The following is a 19,412-nucleotide window of genomic DNA, read 5'->3' on the forward strand; positions in this document are numbered from 1 at the left end:
TTAGTGCTTTGGCACAACTAAATCTTATTTTCCTACTTTGTAAAACTAGTGCATACACTGTGTAGTAAACACATAATACCTGCCCGAATACCACTTGACTTCAATGTTATTCAAACAGGCTACTCTGGATGCACAATGTTTCGTGATCAAGCCTTGTAAAATGATCTGATTTTCTCACAGACAATGTGTTACACGAGTGTGATCATACTCTTCTACTCACATTCAGGTACTTGAAGATATCTGTCCCTTACACTTCCTCAAAAGCAGTTTTTTTCCCAGAATTTGTCCAAGAACAAATTTACCATTACTGACAACAGTAGCACTACAAACAACTGCATAAACAAAGTGTACCTAATTGCTACCATTAACATGTTGTGTAGACTTGCTCTGAGTTTACTATAGCTCACATTCTGTCTATGGCAATGCACCTGCTATTGGTGGAGCAACACCAGCAACGTTTGGTCAACAGCCGTAAACTGCAGAAACATTTCTTAGTAGAGCCGTTGCAGTGTTCATCCCACGTAACAGCTGCATTACCACTAAAAAACACGTACTATTTTTTTATGTGGCAGAACTTTTATTTGGAGGGAAATTATAACTTTTGCATTTACATGGCACAAATTATATACAGTACACTTTCCATGATAAGAATTATGATGCCGTTCACAGAAAGGTATCAAATTTGAGATAAATAATGCATAAGCTAAAATATACAAACCAGGGGTGGAAGTGGAACTATTGGCCATTTTTATTATCTATAGAAGAATTTCAAGGAATAATGTTAATTCAATGTTCAAAAATTTTTAACAAACTTCTAGTAAAGTTAATTGAAATATTTATAATACTATTCAGTTGTTGCACAGTATTTCCAATATACAATCAAGAAGATGCACAGAACACAACACCTAATATGAAAAAACCTATTGCACCCACAATTTAAAGGTTTCACTGCCTCTTGGATGCTGCACTACCATATTTATATAAACATTTACAACACTTCAGTAAACACAAAGGTTCTAAATGTAGTGCAGCATTATGGGGGGCCACTTTCAGCTCTTAAAATAAATGTTAAATGCCCATATACTGTGCCATTTATTCTAAGCTGATGGTTTAAGCTGTAACCCTTAATTCCTACTGTGAGTAGCAAACACACTTTCCCCACGTTCAGAAGATTACCATCCCTCTGACTACATACCCTATATTCTGAGACCTAAACTGTCCTTGGCTTCATTGTCTTTGTGGCGTTTTGCCTCAGTGCTTGTGACAACTATCCCTTATATTATTTTTTTAATGTCCTGTTAAGTAGTCCTGTGTAGAATCTGAAGCAAAAGAATCTGCGTCTTCATTATCAGAATCATCACTACTGTCATCAGCTGCTGGCTCTCCTGTCAGCGCTATCCGGGCATAATCATCAGTGTCTATAGACTTGCAGAAGTGAATGGCATACTTCAGCTTTTCCTCTAGTACTTGCTTACAGGAATACCTGGGCAGCTTCAGGAGAAAGAAGCAAGTGTATGACTCAGGAAGGAAGTGGTCTGGAGGATTGTATTTATCCAATACCTGTTGAAAACAAAAAGCATAATATTTTTGATTCACTGCCCAAACCACAAATAAATATCAAAATAATACTTGAGAATTTTTTTTAACAGCATGTTAGATTTGTGATTCCGATGCTGAAGTTTCTTAAAAGAACAAAGAAAAGACCAAAACCATTTTCCCTACACTAAATAAATAAATAAAACCAGACATATATGAGCTTCTTTGATTATGAATATGTGGTTGGGAACAACTTAAAAAAGATTATATTACTTCAGCAAATACCAAAATATAATTTGAAGATTGTGGGGTTTTAATTTAGCTGAAATGATTAACTGAGCTGAATGAAATGCTAAATAAATGCCAGCAAAAACAGCTGACGACTGACAGTGGAAAATTATCAAAATCCAGAGAAGAAAATGGCTGGGAAATGAAACAAACAGCCACTTGCCCAAGTGTCGTGGTTTAACCCCAGCCAGCAAATAAGCACTGCGCAGCCGCTTCCCCCTCCCCCCTTCCAGTGGGGTGGGGAGGAGGGAAAAGAAAAAGGTAAAACTCATGGGTTGAGATAAGAACAGTTTAATAACTAAAGTAAAATAAAATATACTACTACTACTACTACTATTATAATAATAATTGTAATGAAAAGGAATATAACAAAAAAAGAGAGAAATAAAACCGAAGAAAAGACAAGCGATGCACAATCACTTGTTGTCCAGCCGAAACCAGGACACCAAGTCAAGAGAGAAAAACATTTATATACATTATAGGTCTCTGTTGCACTGTCGAATCTACAATGTAATGTTGCATAAACAGTTTAGTGAAATCAGCCTGTTCTCTTGTTACATCATGCTACTACTTCTCCACTACCAGCTTTTTAAAATAAAAACCCCACAACCCCATCCCATACACCTTACTTGAATAACGAAGTCCCTCCCTCTAAAGTCTGCAATAGTCCTGGGCAGCCTTGTTCTGCCCCACACAAAACGCAGGAAGAGAGATCGCTCTGTATTGGAGAAGGACTCCATCACTTCCCAGAACCACTGTATCAAGGAAGCAGTTGGTTCAATGCCTTTATAAGTTGCTACAGATTTCAGAAGGTGAAGTGGAATATCCGGGCTTCCACATACCTGAAAAATAAAATATAGTAACAGGCTACAAAAGTCTGACCAAATCAATTACAGGTGATTTGTTCCCTCCTTTCCTTTAAAATATTTAATCAACTTTGACACTGACAAAATGAACATTCAAATATTTGAAGTGCTGTGCATAGTCTCCTATTACAATAATACTAAATTTACATCTTCCCATCAGGGGACAATAATGAACCTTCTTTCATATTCCTGAATCACATAAAGAATTAAACATTTTACTTGGGACAAATATCTCCAATTCACCTCCCAGGTCTCCATTTTTGTTGGGTTTTTTTGGTTTTGTTTGTTTGTTTCTTCCAGAGATAATTCATTACATCACTGCTCAGCTATATCAAAATAACCTTATTAACACCCAGAGGGCAATTAAACATTTTCTAGTCTTTCCTTGGACAAAATGTTTGCAATCACAGAGCAATCATTGTAAACAGTATTTAATGTGGAGTCTGGATTAGTAAGATATAAGTGAAGAATCTCACTCCACGTTAGTCTGACAGAGGTAGCAAAGCAGAAATTGATACCATAGTTTCCAGTTCATATCCCGTAAAGAGTGAAAGTAGAGGAACTGGAACAACACGGGCCATCCCCTCACGAACTGCTGCAACTTGTTCATCAAATTCATGAAGTCTGCAGAGACACATTTTCAGAGTTTCTGTGAATGCCATTTCTAGCAATTATTTCTAGCAATTACTGTAATATCAAGGAAACTTTAATTATTCTCCTCAAGTCTCCAGCTACATGCCAAGGAAAATTAATAAACATTTATCACACAAGATACTTGATTTATAACAGTTTCTACACGAATTCATATTGCACAGTAAGCTCAGTATGGAGAGATCTCCCAATGTTTAGGATATTTTATTTCCAGTATTATTAATGTGCTGTGCCTGCCAAGAACAAACCAATACCCCATTGGAAACAACATGCTCTTGGGAAAACAATGGCTGTGCTTTGAAACTGCCCTCAAACACTCCCAACACTAGACAGACATTATGGTAAAAGAACAAAGGGTCTGAACTAAAACACAATGTCTGAGGGGACAGGAGTTGCTGTACTTCCAGACAGACACAGATAAGTCTAACATTTTGCTGCTTCTGCTGCCACACATGATTTGTGTTTTGATTTTTTTTGTTCCTGTCAAATAATTTTGAGACGTTTTACAGAGCTCTCCAGAGCACAGATTCGCATCATTGACAAGTCCTGTCCTCAGGCTTGTCATCACCAAAATAAACAAAGATGTCAGGACAAACTTGGTCTTTTGCATCCACTTTTTCACATGGATTCTATTCAGATGCTAGTTTTTCTCTCAAGGGCTTCATAGAATTAAAAAACTTGATACTTAATCTAAACATTTAAATGTTTCTCCCAAAGGCCTTTTAACTGTAAAACGCTTTAGAATTGCTCATGTCCTTTGAGGATAGCCAGAACTGGCAAGAGAACAAAACCATTTCTTCAAAGGAATGTAAAATTTTATATAGATATATCATTTATCCATTCCAAAGGAAATTTCTCTCTTCTGTCAAAAATAGGTTTAAATATTGGTTCATAACCATTGGGGGGGGGTGGTAGAGAAACTAAGACTGTAATTCAGTAGTTGTTGTCAGACACTATAACTACAAACTAATAAGCAAGTATATAGTGATTATACAGTCTTGCTCAAGCACTCTCTAAAACAGTGAACTATGGCGGAGAGAATAAAAACTATGAATCAGTTTCTCATCCAAATTATCTAAATTTCCATATTTCAATAGGCACGAGGCCCACTGCTTCACACAATAAGATGCCTATGGTTGCTTCTTAGATGTACTTGTGTAGATTAGCTATCTACGTATTTAAGTAACCAAAGGCCTGTCTTCTCAAATAGTGAACAGTTATTCCCCACTGATATCAGTGCAATGTTCAGCTTTTGGCCTGTGGGTGAATTTACTTGTCTGCACACAGGTGTCAAACTTATTTCATGGTGTCCAAGGAATGAACATTTTGTTTTGTGTGTTCCAACCCAGATAAGAATAGAGTAAGAATTCAGTTGGGACTGCTCTTGACTGCAACTAATGATATGAAAAACTGCGGGAGCAGTAGTACTAAATCTAAGCTCTCTTCACAAAGAACTTAATGATCAAGCCTATTACTTTATCGCATATGAAGAACTAGATAGATGGCGCATTTCTCTACCTGTAAAACTGGCTGCCAAAACTGCTCTGTCAGGACAGCTATTCAAATCTAGAGCCATACCTGCTAGTTTATTTTGTTTCCTAAAAATTAAGTTTAATCTTTTGTCCTTGGATAGATGAAATCAGAAAATCAACACTGTAATCACATCAAAATATTAAAATACTTGTATATAAGAGGTTAGAGTAGTATATTGTTTAAAAGCTTTTACATATTTTTTAGAAGAAAACGCTTATTCATGTCAATAATTTGAATTACTTCTTCAACAAACCTGTAGTTTATTGCCAGCCTCACGTATTCAGCTCTATTATCCAGTGTAATATGGGTGTACTTGGAACTCAACTGAATATCTTGACCACTTGCATTAGGCACAGTGAATGGGAGGCTCATAGCTTCAAACTCTTCTGAAGTAGCTTCGTTGTCTCGAATGTACATAAGCCCAGGAATAAAATCTTTATCAACCTTTTGACAATAACAAGCCCGAGTTAAAGTCAGTTTAATAGCACTATACAACAGTGTCTCTTGCATACCAAAAGCAGTGCATCATCATGTGTCATCTACCAAAAGCATTGTCAAATGTCTGACCACAACCCATCTAACTTAATTTCAAAGCCATAAAATGGCTTAGTATTTTACATAAAATTCAATTATGCTTGGATGTGGGAGGGTGCATGTGTTCTAGATTTCAGTCCTTTTGGGGAGCATTTGCCAAGAAACTGTATTATACAAGAAAATGGATTTAAAACTTAAAAACATAATCATCTCTACAAAGTCCAACGCCGGTTTTGCTACAAAAGGAATCCCCTTACTGATAAGGAAACGACTTAATGCTTTTACAGTAAGTAGATTTCTACATGACAGTACTTGAGAAGGAACTCTTCCTTGTAACGAAGACCTAACTCTTACTCCACATTTACTGAGCTCAGTAAACAGAAACTGAAAGTTTGTGATGTTCAGTATGTGGGCACAAACTATTTTCAGTAGCAGTTTGAACTCATTTTCTTTTACTTCATAACAGTGTAGGCGTGTGCACCCAATCAGTTACTGCATCTTGGCACAACAGTCAGTAACAGGTACAGAAAGGTCTACTGGAAAGTAGGAGTTCCGCCACAAACACTTGTCTAGTCAAACCCATGAGAAGATTCGAGAATGCTCTAGAATTCAAATAGTTTATTTAACTACTTTTGAATGACTTAAATTTACAGTTTTAACAGTGAGTACAAGTCATCCTTATATATTGGTTCAAAATGTAAAAGGCCAGTCAAAATACAAGTATATAGAAACCAGGGAAGCCAATCACTGGAGAAAAATTTATGCTAGAGTCTGCTTGTCTTCTGTAAGTTATATCCTACTCAGGAACTTCATACTTACCTCACTGAGATCAGCAATTGTTAGGTTCATTCCCGCAAGCTGTTTCCACACAGGCTCAGCCAGGTTGAGGCTTAGAGGGCTGCCAGTCCGGATAGCAATGCCCAAAAGTACACCTGTAAGTTTAAACATAATATTTTAAATTTTTTGTTGCTAGATTCCCAATATTCCAATCATGTAATGCAAGCAGAATGTCACAATGTTGCTAAGAAATTACCAAGAAAACGAAACATGTTCATATGCAAGAGTGACTTGGCAGCAGGATTTAATAGGAAACAATCTCTGTTTGCTCCAGATTCATCTCTTCCATTTGGTGTCACAATTAACAGAGGGGTCAGCCCATTCTGAAGCTCCTCGCACATTTCTGCTATTGATTCACTATAACCTCCACCGCAATCATCCACAGATTCACCTTGGAGAAGAAAAAAGGCTCAAAATTAAATGTTCTTTCAAAAATAAATCAAGTATTGAAATAAACAGTATTTCCTTCCATGGGGATGGCTGAGTAAACAAAAGTTTACTAAAAGCTACACTGTCATATCTGTTCATATGAAAACCCTTTATGTTTTGCTTTATATTTGCATATTTCCAGTTCATTGTAAATTGTATTATTTAGAAGATTATACAACATATCACAGCATCAAAAATACTATTTTGCCAGAGTGTAACTAACATTTCCGTGTTATACACTAATCAAAATAAAATAGAATAGAGGTAGAAAAAGAAAGTGAAAGCAATGCGATTCCTAAGTGACATTTTAAAGTAGATATATAAAATATATCTTATATACAGTAGGTAGAATGGCTCTTTAATCTGAAATACTTTTCATCAAAAAGCTTAGTGATACATGAATTGTAAAAAACAACCCCACCAGTAAAACCAGCTAGCCAGGATTATTTACCAATCCAGACAGCTGAAAAACAGGTTTAGGTTTTGCAGAATGTTTGTTTTAAGCAGAATAGTCACCCCCAGAATTTGAGAATTACAGACACATTTCCACTAATCTTGAGATTTTTTTATAAAATAATTTAAAAAGGCTTTTTTACTTCCTAACATTTTAAGCACCTTCCTCTGCCTACACACATACATTGTTTTCCTTTATCCCTTCTTCAGATTTACTTTTTTGGAGGACCTGAAGGAAAACTGTAGACTGAAGTGCAAAATGGGAGGAGGAGGTGGGGGGTGGGGTGGAGAATCCTCTTACCAACAAACTTGACTTTCCAAACACGATGAGGAAGCAGCAGGCTATCAGGGCTAAAGGAACTCATTTTAGCACACATCTGTCCAAACACTGACTTTGTACCATCAGGCCCAGCCAGTCCTCCTTTACTCCTAGAACGTTTTACCTATTGAGTAAGCACATTATAAAAGTCACTGTAAGAACATATTTCAGCTGACATTGCTGTGCAGATCAGACCATAACATTAATATTTATAAAATACTAGTGTGTTCAGTGAAACATTTGCAGAGGTCCACAGTGTATCTTGTATATATGTGACATATACAGAAGAACCACCAAATTTCACATTACAGCACTACAGTATTTTTCAGTACCATCTAATATCCATCCCTAGATATAGATATCACAGACTCCTATTACATATCCCGATCCTCTCCAGGAGGATGAAAGCACTTAAAATCTCAGGCTATTAGGAGCCCAGAACTATTTCAGAATCACAGGACGGTTGAGATTGGAAAGGACCTCTGGAGGTCATCTGGCCCAACTCCCCTGCTCAAGCAGGGTCACCTAGGGCCAGCTGCCCAGGACCATGTCCGAATACCTTTGAATATCCCCAAGGATGGAGACTCCACAACCTCCCTGGGCAACCTGTGCCAGTGCTTGGTCACCCTCACAGTATAAAAAAAAAAAAAAAAAAAAAAAAAAAAAAAAAAAAAAGTGTTTGCTGATGGTCAGAGGGAACCTCCTGTGTTTCAGTTTGTCCCCACTGCCTCTGGTCCTGCCACTGGGCACCACTGAAGAGAGCCTGGCTCCCTCTTCTTTGCACCCTCTCTTCAGGTATGCAAAAATATACATTAACGAGATGCCCCCCTGAACTTTCTCTTCTCCAGGCTAAACAGTCCCAGCTCTCTCAGCCTTTCCTTGTATGATTGATGCTCCAGTCCCTTAATCATCTTTGTGGCCCTTTGCTGGACTCTCTCCAGTATGCCCATGTCTCTCATGTACTGGGGAACCCAGAACTAGACACAGTGCTCCAGATGTGGCCTCACCAGTGCTGAGCAGAGGGGAAGGATCACCTCCCTCGACCTGCTGGCAACACTCCTCCTAATGCAGCCCAGGACACCCATTAACCTTCTTCATGGCAAGGGCACATTGCCGGCTCATGTTCAACTTGGTGCCTAGAAAGACCCCCAGAGCCTTTTCTGCAAAGCTGCTTTCCAGCTGGATGGCCCCCAGCATGTACTGGTGGCTGGGGTTGTTCCTCCCCAGATGCAGGACTTTGCACTTCTTGTTGAACTTCAGGAGGTTCCTGTCAGCGCCTTTCTCCAGCCTGTCGACATCCCTCTGGATGGCAGCACGACCCTCTGGTGTTTCAACCACTCCTCCCAGTGTTGCATCATCAGCAAACTTGCCAAGGGTACACTCTGCCCCATCATCCAGATCATTAATGAAGACTTTGACCAGGACTAGACACAGTACTGACCCCTGGGGTACACTGCTAGTTACAAGCCTCCAACTAGACTTTATGCCACTGATCACCACCCTCTGGACCTGGCCATTCAGCCAGTTTTCAACCCACCTCACTGTCTGCTCATCCAGCCCACACTTTGTCAGCTTGTTTCTGATACAAAAATAGGACATACCTAAACATTAAGGAGAAAGAGTTACTGGTTCCAGGATAGGCTGCACTGCAACTTCTGCAATAGATCCTATCTCTGTGACATAGCTGTTTAACTGTCAGTGATTACTACGATTATCACCATTTATAAGCACTGAAAATTCCAGCGCCTCTGTAACAGAAGAAATTTTTCAGCTAATGCTTGGATTTGCACAAACATGAAAACCAGTATCTGGTTATCTAGACGCTTCCACTACATGTCCTGAACTGACCTGACAATGCTGAATGATTGTTCTAAGTAATTTCTATGACCTGACATAACTACTTGAGACAATCTTAGTTCAAACACAGCTGACCACAATGATGATGCTTATTTTTTTTTAAATGAAACTAAATATTTGGAGGTTGATTAGGCCTTAGTAATTTTACTGTTAGAGCTGGAAACCCGCAAAAGCAATAGGTGTGTTCATTGCAGCTAGACAGAATGATTCTTACCAGTTCAGTTCACAACCTTGTGGGCTTTCTTCCCTAGATAAGGAATTTTACATTCCCCCAACCACCTTACTTATCTTTAATTTCAAACAGTTCATTGTTCATCTGTCTCTATTCAGCATTATATCTGTTCATCTTTAAAGGAAAATGGAAAGACAGAGGGGTATCAATGATAAAATTTGTTGATAAAGTTTTCTTCCCCTATTTCTGAAGAAGCAGCCAATGTCTTGGTAAATTCAGTTTATCTGCATTGCAATCCACTTAGTTACTGCATCCTATCTCTACTCATACGTTCTATTGTCAAATCTGGGTAAGTTTTTCATACATAAGACAGATCAGAGGCTGTGGTGTTGGCCAGAAAATGGAATACGTGTTATTCTAATATTTATTAATGATAATATTTAAATATGCAACTATGATACTTACTAGGAGCCTCTAAAAATGAGTAAGCACTACCAAAATACATAAGTATATACACACACAGAGTAATGTGTTTCTTAGGCACCTATAGGAAAAGTATATTTTAAGATTTGATGAAGATCCATAAGAAACAGCATGCAAGGAAAATCCCAAGAGATGCACACAAAGTGGATGAGAATACAAAAAGCATTTCACCAGTATAGAGAGGAAAGAAATGGAAAGTAAACAGAAGGCTGGAGAAACTCAAGAAATTTTTTTTTCCCCTTGGTGTTCTTCAGTTTATATTCTCAACCTGCCCTGACTGCAAAGGGACTCCTGCAGTGCATGTAGTTCACCAATATCCGTGAGACTGTTCATTCAGAAATAACCTAGATTCATCCCACTGATCTGTATTTGGTCCCACTCCAAGCTACAGTGCATCTCAAAATCCAGTTGTTCTGATGCTGCATACTTCTGATGCTTTGGACAAAACATCCACCGGATTTCTTTCAGGTTGTATTGAAAGGCTAACACACTCAAGTCCTCCTCCTGTATATGATGTTCTGTATCAGCACAAGCTGGTTTTAATTCAATGGATTTCTAAGAAATTTGGATGCCCAAGAAGTTTTAAGTTGAGAAATCACTTAGTCTTCTCTTAAAAAGAGGAAAGTATGAGTAGAAGGTCTATGAAAGCAGTAGTTAATTCACTGTTTTTTCAAACTTCAGACCTAAAATACAAATTAATCAAATGACAATAAAAAGGCAAGCAATCCTGCCTGAACTGAATAGGATGGCATGCACATTTGCTATTACACGTTTAATTTAGTGTTCATTTACTAGCAAGACAGAATTTTCATTTAATCTGATCATTTAGATGCAGGAATGGTTACAATTTGACGTTTAACAAAGCAATGTAAGAACACCATGAAGGATTATTGGCATTTCTGCCAGCACCTTAATATATTGCTTGCTGACAAAGACAGATGCCCACATTAAAATTTATTAGCAGAGAGTAAAACACTTCACTGAAAAACGGCAAAAATTCATACAAATATGTTTAGGCCACAGTCCACCACAGGTGTTTTAGCTTTTTATTGTAGAGGTCTGGAGCACAGCATCTTGCTCATGTTTCCACATCATCCCCTTTAGAGACATAATAAGTATCCTGTGAAATCTATTTTACTGAATAGGCTGAATAGGGTCAGATATCACCCTCATTGAATACATGCCTTATTAAACACAGATTATGCAGCATCTCAAGCTTTTAAAATACAGTTCCAGCCTTCTTGCTGATGAGATAACTTTTTAGCATAAAACAAGTTAATACGTTGATTAGACCCCAAGAAGGATTTTCATAAAACAGTCTGCCATCAGAAGATATCAGCTTGTGGAAAACCAACTTTTCTTGGACCAGAGAGAAATGCAGGAGCTCAAAAGCAGCACACAGTGAAGTGTGGGAGAATCAAGTTCAAGAACTTGCCTCAGTAAATAATCACTTACTGTGAGCAGAACCATTGCAACAAAGGGGGAGAGGCACTCAAGTCAATCTGTAATCCAGTTAAAGCATTTTGAAGTGAAGACGACCAAAATTTAAGTTCTTTCTCTGATCTGAAGAACAAAACTTTATATTTGTCTCAAGCAGCCTGAGAGTATCCACTGAAATACTGGCCATCCTGTGGGACTCTCTCCAACCCACCAGAACTTGGGAGAAATGTAGTACATGAAGTCATGCACTCAGAGACTAATAAAAAAGTTTATAAAAAGATGACAGCTTATTAGTTGGAATCAGCTAAGAAAGAGAAATATGTACTGTTAACAGAGAAGACAGATCTATGAAGAAAACAAACACAATTCAAAGATATGTCATGAAATCAATCTCCAGAAGAGGTAGAGAAGTATCAGTGCGATAAGTACAAGAGCACAGACGCAGTCTCACCTGTACCCTGAGGTTTCAGTTATCTATGCTCAAACTAAAATGCTACAGAAAAAATACAGTATAAGAAGACGAGGAGTAGAGAAAGACTATTCTACACAAGCAGACAAAAAAAAGCTTAGCCTGATCAGTGTAGGAAAATGAAGGCTGTCATGAAATGAGTGTTCTTTAAAAGCACATTTGATAAGGGAGAAGACAATAACCAGGCAGGAGGAACGTTATTTAAACTGAAGTATAACATTCACAAAAGAACAAATAATTCATTCATTGATACATTGGGCCTACTTTAAGATCAGATCATTTTTAATCATCATGCTAGTGAGATTTCTGTAACCCACATTTAATAAGGAGCCCTAGTGAGGAGGAAGAAACTATTCTTAAAGTGATATTTCATATATCCATACGTGTGACATTCCTCCCATGACAGCAGAGAACATTGAACCAGGAGATCCTCTGCAATATTACATTCCTGAAAGTAGACATTCTCCTTAATAACTGAAATTTGTTTCCTTCTTAAAAGGAGGAAATTCCTTTCAACTGCTGTGATAATCTCTTTCATCTAAAGGCAAAGATATGATTTAACAGCATTATGAATGTGTCTGCCTATAGCTCATAACACACTGTCCATTTGATACCACAAGAGCTACACCGGTACTTAAATACTAGGTTAATCTGATCTGCTAATAAGAGGGTCAGTAAGCAAACTTGAGCACTGGGGCCCTGTCTAGACGCGTAACTATTAGTTCACTTTCTGGCTCAGTCTTTGACTACTTCTATTACACCTTTCCAAAACAAGGCCCAGGTGCTGTTTTGGAACATTTCACTTAACAACCATTCCCAAAAAGTAATATGGATAAAACTGCATCAAGTTTGGTTTCTTCTGCCCTACGCAGTCCTCCAACAGTGTCCCAAACTGTCTCTGTGCGTTCAAGCTTGCCCTCATGCTACACCTCAAAGCATAAAACATCTACCCTCAATTTTATGCTATAGAAATACCAGGCTGGCACTTGGGCGAGTTGCAGTACAGCTACCACATTGTATTTCACACACCTCGAGCAAGAAAACTACATAAAACTACTGTGTCCTACTATTACAAGGCTCCCAACAGAAAAGATCCAGGACCAAGTAGTATGTAAGGTGAATGTGATCTACTCTAAAGGAATCTGGTCCATGTAAAAACTTGATGTCAGGATAAGGGAGTGGTGTTTGGCTTGCTTTTATGCTGCAAGTTAGACAGCTGTTATGTCCAGTTCTGGTACTTCCAAAGAGACCACTGAACAACAAGGTAAGCTGAGGAAATATTTTAGAAAACGAGTCAGTATCTGGAAAACGACTTTTAATTAAAAACTCATCTGTTTATTTTATACGAAGGAAGATGATGAAGTGAATTGACTGCACCATATAATATATAAACTGTAAGAAGAGTCTTCTGAAAGCAAAGGGATCTTAAAGCCTAGCTGCAGTTAAACTCACAACTGCAAGTAAGATGAAAATTCTTAACATTGACAATTAGCTGTTTGAGACTATGTAAAGCAGCTTTGAATCTTCAATTAAATATTATAAAGGATCAAACAGTTAAGAATTCACATTTTCATTCTCTGCAAAAGCTAACTCAAGAAACTGTGACCCGTACTTGGTACTGTGTAATCAGCCAGATGATGAACATGGTCTTTTTTAGCCTTCACTTGGCTAAATCTAGGACAGACTTGTGTTACAGCAATATTTCATTTCCCCCAGAAGCTATGAAGAAGGGAAGTCCTGCAGCTACCAGTTCTTTTCTAGAGTTCAAGACAGATTCAAATAATGAACTGGAATACAAGAGAAAGCCTATCTTAATTAATTAACTCAACAGTAGGAGAAGGACACTAGGAAATTAGTCCAAAACCTACTCACCGGTTTGCTGCTTAAAGTTAAAGACTTGGACTGCTTTACTGGACTTTCTGAATTCACACACACACACAAAAAAAGTAACGAGAAAATCTCTGGCACTCTTCAACTTCCCAAATAATAAACTAAACCAACACATTTTAATCGCATAACATTACCACAAGAAATTTTAAGTGCCCATAGAAAATGGCAAGGAAGCAGAAACAGGGTCCAGCCACAACAGGATGTACTTCTGTTCACTAAGAGAAAACTAATTAGTCAAAATTTGCACAATTTCTCCATTCTAACCTTACAAAGAGTAGGTTTTCTTACTTTTTACAATATACAAAATAAAGAAAACCACCACTAAAGGAAAGAAATGCATGAGGACTCAGTAAGACCAGGCTTCAGTCCATTTAAACTAAAACAATGTTTTACTATTCTGTTACAGAAATATCTATGGAAAAAAAGACACATCTGGCCTGAGGCACAACATTACATTTTCTAACGTCAATGATAATGAAAAAAGCCCTTTTCTATCAAAGAGTTCTGCAATCAATATGACCACATGTGATGCCAAGCAAAGGACAAGTTTATCAGCCTGATTTTTAATTATATTCAAGGGTGCTTTTTTCCTTGCCTTTTCTTTTTTTCCGCCCTTCATGTTCTCTGTTATGAAAGCAGCGGCCGAATAATTCATCTGACCATTTGGAAAGGTAAGAAAGGCATCAGAATCACTACTCTCTTAAATTACTAATGTAGTGAGTTTTGAAAAAGTGGTCCTTTGTCAAGCAGGACATACTTTGCTCATTAGAGTCTAAATCATTCACCTAATATTTCAACAAGTGTCCCCCTTCCCCCAGCGTATAGCACTGTGGGCTAAACATACAGATACTAAAATCAAAACTTCAGCTTAAGATACCTGTATTCTGTTGAGCTCTACGACTGGCCCATGCTGACGATCTCTCACCATAGTTGCTTGCACAACTTTTCTGAAAGCTGCCTCCTAAGAAAGGAAAATACAGAAAATTAAAATAGTGGCAAAACTGCAATCAAATAAGAAAGCTGCACATAGTTAGTTCAACTCACGAAAAAAACTACTCTTCAGCAGAACAGAGAAACTGATCCTGCAATACTATCCTGCAGTAATTTCTTTTTGAGTGCATCACAAAACACTAGAAAAGGCAAAACACCTCTGAGTCTTTCTTTAGAAGAAATGGAAACAAGGATCAAATACTTTTGAAATACTAAAAATAAGCAAAAGCAACAGAAGATAAACCTGTGAGATGTTAGTTAAGGATCACGTTATTTCTGCTAATACAATTCAAGTCTGAAACAGTCAGGATACTAAAAAAGTAAACAAGAAAGTCTCTGCTCTATCACTTAAAACCACGGCTTGAAAGGTTGTACTGCACTCAGATTCAGTTATTACTAAGCAACCAACATGCCACTGAGTGCAGGTATAAATTAGTTTATATCAGAATAATATATGTATATGGAGAATAAATCATGTCAGAGAAAAACAATCAAAAAAGCCAAAGACGAGATCATCTTGCTATGGAAGGCAATAAATAAACAAAAAATAAAAAAAATAAACTTTTCATGCAAATTCAAGTATCTGAGGTTCTCTCACTAAATATTTGGATCTAATTTTACACTGTCAGTTTCAAGCAAGCTTTAAAATGATTTTTAAGTCTTTAGAATCTCTGAAGGTAAGCCTGACTTAAATGCCTAGATATGAACATGGCATCGCAACTTCTGGTGTCGCTGTTGAATGCTTTTCACATAAAATATGCCTAATATCATATTTTATCTTATATCTGAAGCCTTTCTGTAACTGTTCTGCAGACTCTTAATGTAAATTATGTGTTGTCTCCTGCATACCCATTCCTATACTTAACATCATATACCTAAAGACTCCCTATTAATAGCACTAACATATAAAAGTGTCATGAACAGAATAGCTAGGATTCCCCTTTCCTTTTTTCCAATTCAGGTTTTGATGAAAAACATGTGGTCTTCTCTTGGTCTGTGAAGCATGTATTCTGCTGGATTGCTCTACTACACAATTTTATTGGAGTCTAGAGAAAGAGACCTTGAGACAATACATGCTAAGGAGTCTAGTTACAGGCCATGTGTCTTATTTAAGGACATAGAACAGCACTGCAGAGGTAAACTTAACTGCTTCTCCTTTCAAATATATCTCCCAGCAGATTTTGTCTGTTTATATAAGGTTATCATTTTTTGTTAGACAAGTTACTATGACAGTGAGAAAATTCAGATCCAAAACTGATGATCATACTGAAGGCAAGTCATGTTTTTAAAGGCTTTCCATATCTGAAGTTTTGAATAAGTGTTGTAGCCTTGGAGCATTATAATTATGTAGATTTTCTCATGACTGACTTTACTTACAACTATAAAAATCTACTTTCTTTACCGATTTGAGATTGAACTCCTAGGTATTCTGTCTTCACTTTTAGCCCAGTCTAAAACAAGTCTGTACCTGCATAGAGCTTTGGATCAACTAGTATATCACCTGATCATGACAACTGAAATACAAAAAGCAGACAATGACCATTTCATACCTATCTTACATTTTTTTCCAGGATAGCATCTACTGAATACTCTACAATTCGGCTATACTACAAACTGAAGATTTACAGTGTAAAGTTATTTTCAAGATCAACAAACAAAAGCACTATGATGAAGAACTGAGGAAAACATAATAAAAAGAATACATTCACAAAGACAGAAGTTTGCATAATGAGAATGCAAATATTTGATATGCCACTTACAGAACAAATTGAGATATAGTTCTATTTTCTTCAGAAACAGTTTAAACAATACATTTCACTTACAGTTACAAATCACTCCCTTAAAAACATTCTGATAAATACCTTTCCCTGTGATATCAGTATTCCCCGTAATGTGTCAAACCCAACTGAGGGTCCTTGGCCAGTTTCATCAAGTCTTCCTTCAAGATCAAACATTGGAATGCAAGGACAGAAGAGTTCAGAAATGTGATGCAACAGCAGAAGCCTGTTTCTCAATGAAATGATGGGAATTTCCTGCAGATGATTGTACTCCATAGGAACCTATGATAAGGCAATGATATCCAAATGTAATTTAGAATTATTATATACCTCATTAAACAGAACAACAGAGATTGTTGTTTATAAAAGATACTATTAGTATCCATCTAAACTGAAAAAAGTATTAGAAACATGACAGTTAAGACTATTCTTGCTATTCCATATTTTACAATTCTCTTTATCCATAAACAGACACATTTTACATCCTGTCATCACTACACCCAGGCATTATAGCTGAAAGATAGAATATTCAAAAAACAATCTTCTCAATGTAAAGCAAACAATGAAGAACTCCCTTGGAAGGCATAAGATTTTCATAGCTGAAATACAGAATTAAAATTCCTGGCAATTTGCAAACTGAGTTACTGTTCTGCATTGAATTAACAACTGAATGAAGAGACTTTCTCACCTCAGAAAACTGGAATCCTTCTTTGGAAATATGGAAGTAAAACAAAGTAACTGGCTCAAACTCGAAGCCAAATCAAAGCACACTGAGCCCATGCAGGGATTTAGAAAGGAAATAAGTCTACTGAAAGATCAGCAATAAGCATACAAAGTGTGTTTAAAATCTGAACACAATAAGCCAAAAATATTACCTGTGTAGGGAGCTTGCCAGCATTAGCAGGTTTACTGGTTGACCAAGCTAAAGTATGTGCTGAGCCACAGGCTACTCTGTTGATCTTTTTACCCTGAAGTGCTGCAACCAAGCGTGGTCTTTGGATGGCATTAGTTGTTCCGTCTCCAAGCTGTCCTTCATCATTATCTCCCCATGTATACACTTCCCCTAAACCAATAAAAATAATTAATTGTTCTGAAGCGAAGATTAAAAAAAAAAGGGGGGGGGGGGCCCAAAATTTTCTAATTAGCATTTATAAGTCATTTAACTGAATGAGGCCTTGGACTGTAATCAGGATTTCTAGGATTGATGGCCATCCTGAAATCCACTATCTAGTGCACATAAATCTTGAATGACATGGTTGGGCCCATGATCTATGTAGAGCAGCTAGTATAAGATGTATTTATTTCCTCATAGTTTGTATAACTTAAAAGTTCTGTTCCAGAACAGGAGGAAAGAGTGAAGCAGAAGAATAACAACAGATACACCAGAAACAGCCTGTATTTGATAGTTTCATAGCAAAAAAAGCTGATATTAAAAAAAAATTAGAAAAGGCTTAACATTTTGTATGAGATGAAAGAAAAGACCCTATAACAGGTTGTATTACTAGAGAGGACACTGAAATGGGTGCTTACTGTTGCAAGATAATTGGAAAATACTTCTAAAATAGCAACCTTGTTTCTGAGCATTAATTTTCTGCAGCTATATCCTATTTCACTAGCACCTATAAAACACTCAGTTATTGTGCAGACTTGTTAATTACATGTGGGAGTGAGTCTGCCACAAAGAATATTCAGTATCTCAACCTGTTCTGTAAGAAGCAGTATTGTTTGCGCATTGCTTCATTTAGAAAGTTAAACACCTCAGGAGGCTCAGAAGACCCTGTAAAAAAAATGCCAAATCCATTCATTCTACTGCTTGACCAATCTGTAATTACTTTTAGAGCTCTATATTTTTCTTTGACCATTAGCATTTACAAAACTTAAACTCTTTATTTTTTATTAATTAAAAACCTTCAGTTGGTTTTATGTGATCATTTTAAATCAATGACATGCTTGCTGCTCAAGAAATATGCAACATCTGCAAACACAAAATACGTCCACGCACACAGAGGACCAGCATTTTTAGCAAGGACAACCTACCAACAGCTGACTAAAAAATAAAGTTTCATTTTTTTCCAATTCAGTACTGAGAACTAAGTAAATTATTTGATTTTTATACCATCTTCAGTGCAGCAAACACAGTGCAAAGACCCAGTAGCAATTGCAATGACTTTCTTCCCTTGCAGTCCCTGCACTTGTCGCGGTCTTCTAACATGGTCATCAGATCCATGGCCTAACCGATGATAATCTCCTTTGCCCCTGCACAGAGAAGGTAAAATATTTCAAAACTGTGTTTTAATTGTGGAAAAAACAGCACGACAGACTGTGTCTGATATTTGATCTGTAGATGTATTTATAAACAGTCCAATACCAAAATATTCTCCAAATATTCAACATTAATCATCCCTAGCTCATATGACATGGATGTGATTCTGCTGATACAGTTAAAATTCTTAAACCTCCAATATGCTGTTCCTACTTATTCTGTGTACGTCCTTTTACCACTTTTGCAGGGGGTTGTTTGTTTTTTTCCCTCTTAAAAGGGTCAAGTATTAGGAAGCATTCATCTGCAAAAACAGTACGTTTACTGACCTCAGAGACTGGAACTTTGTACAGTTTAAGGATATCTCTAATGCCATGCAAACAAGGGGGCAGAAGGATGCTGGGAAGGTATTTTGCTTAGTCTTTTTGAACACTGAAGTCTAGTAGTTTAAACTACAAAATTTGGAATGACGTAGGAAAATTAAAACAATGAACTAAAACCAAATTTTCAGATTACAGCCACCACAAGCTAGACACAATTTTGATAATATATGAGAATGTTATTTATGTTATCATCTTCCACCCTGCATGACACTTCAGGCTTATACTTCTACTGACCTCCTTGGAA

The 19,412-nt window shown here is 37.2% G+C and overlaps 1 protein-coding gene across 3 annotated transcripts in view; it reads right to left on the reverse strand.

The window, feature by feature from the left end:
* Positions 1-562: 562 nt before the first annotated feature.
* HERC2 (HECT and RLD domain containing E3 ubiquitin protein ligase 2) overlaps positions 563-19,412 on the reverse strand; it is a 116,689-nt gene continuing 97,839 nt past the window's right edge. For all 3 annotated transcript variants that reach the window (XM_050907275.1, XM_050907284.1, XM_050907265.1), the window contains exons 83-93: positions 18,642-18,781; positions 17,401-17,588; positions 16,610-16,807; positions 14,635-14,718; positions 7,429-7,570; positions 6,442-6,636; positions 6,228-6,340; positions 5,128-5,318; positions 3,209-3,314; positions 2,454-2,666; positions 563-1,560 (exon numbers count right to left, since the gene is read on the reverse strand). In XM_050907275.1, the coding sequence (XP_050763232.1) occupies positions 1,288-1,560; positions 2,454-2,666; positions 3,209-3,314; positions 5,128-5,318; positions 6,228-6,340; positions 6,442-6,636; positions 7,429-7,570; positions 14,635-14,718; positions 16,610-16,807; positions 17,401-17,588; positions 18,642-18,781 (1,843 nt within the window). In that variant the 3' untranslated portion in view covers positions 563-1,287. The remainder of the gene's footprint in view (positions 1,561-2,453; positions 2,667-3,208; positions 3,315-5,127; positions 5,319-6,227; positions 6,341-6,441; positions 6,637-7,428; positions 7,571-14,634; positions 14,719-16,609; positions 16,808-17,400; positions 17,589-18,641; positions 18,782-19,412) is intronic.

The sequence above is a fragment of the Gymnogyps californianus genome, chromosome 1, assembly GCF_018139145.2.
Source record: "Gymnogyps californianus isolate 813 chromosome 1, ASM1813914v2, whole genome shotgun sequence".
Taxonomy (NCBI): Eukaryota; Metazoa; Chordata; class Aves; order Accipitriformes; family Cathartidae; genus Gymnogyps; species Gymnogyps californianus.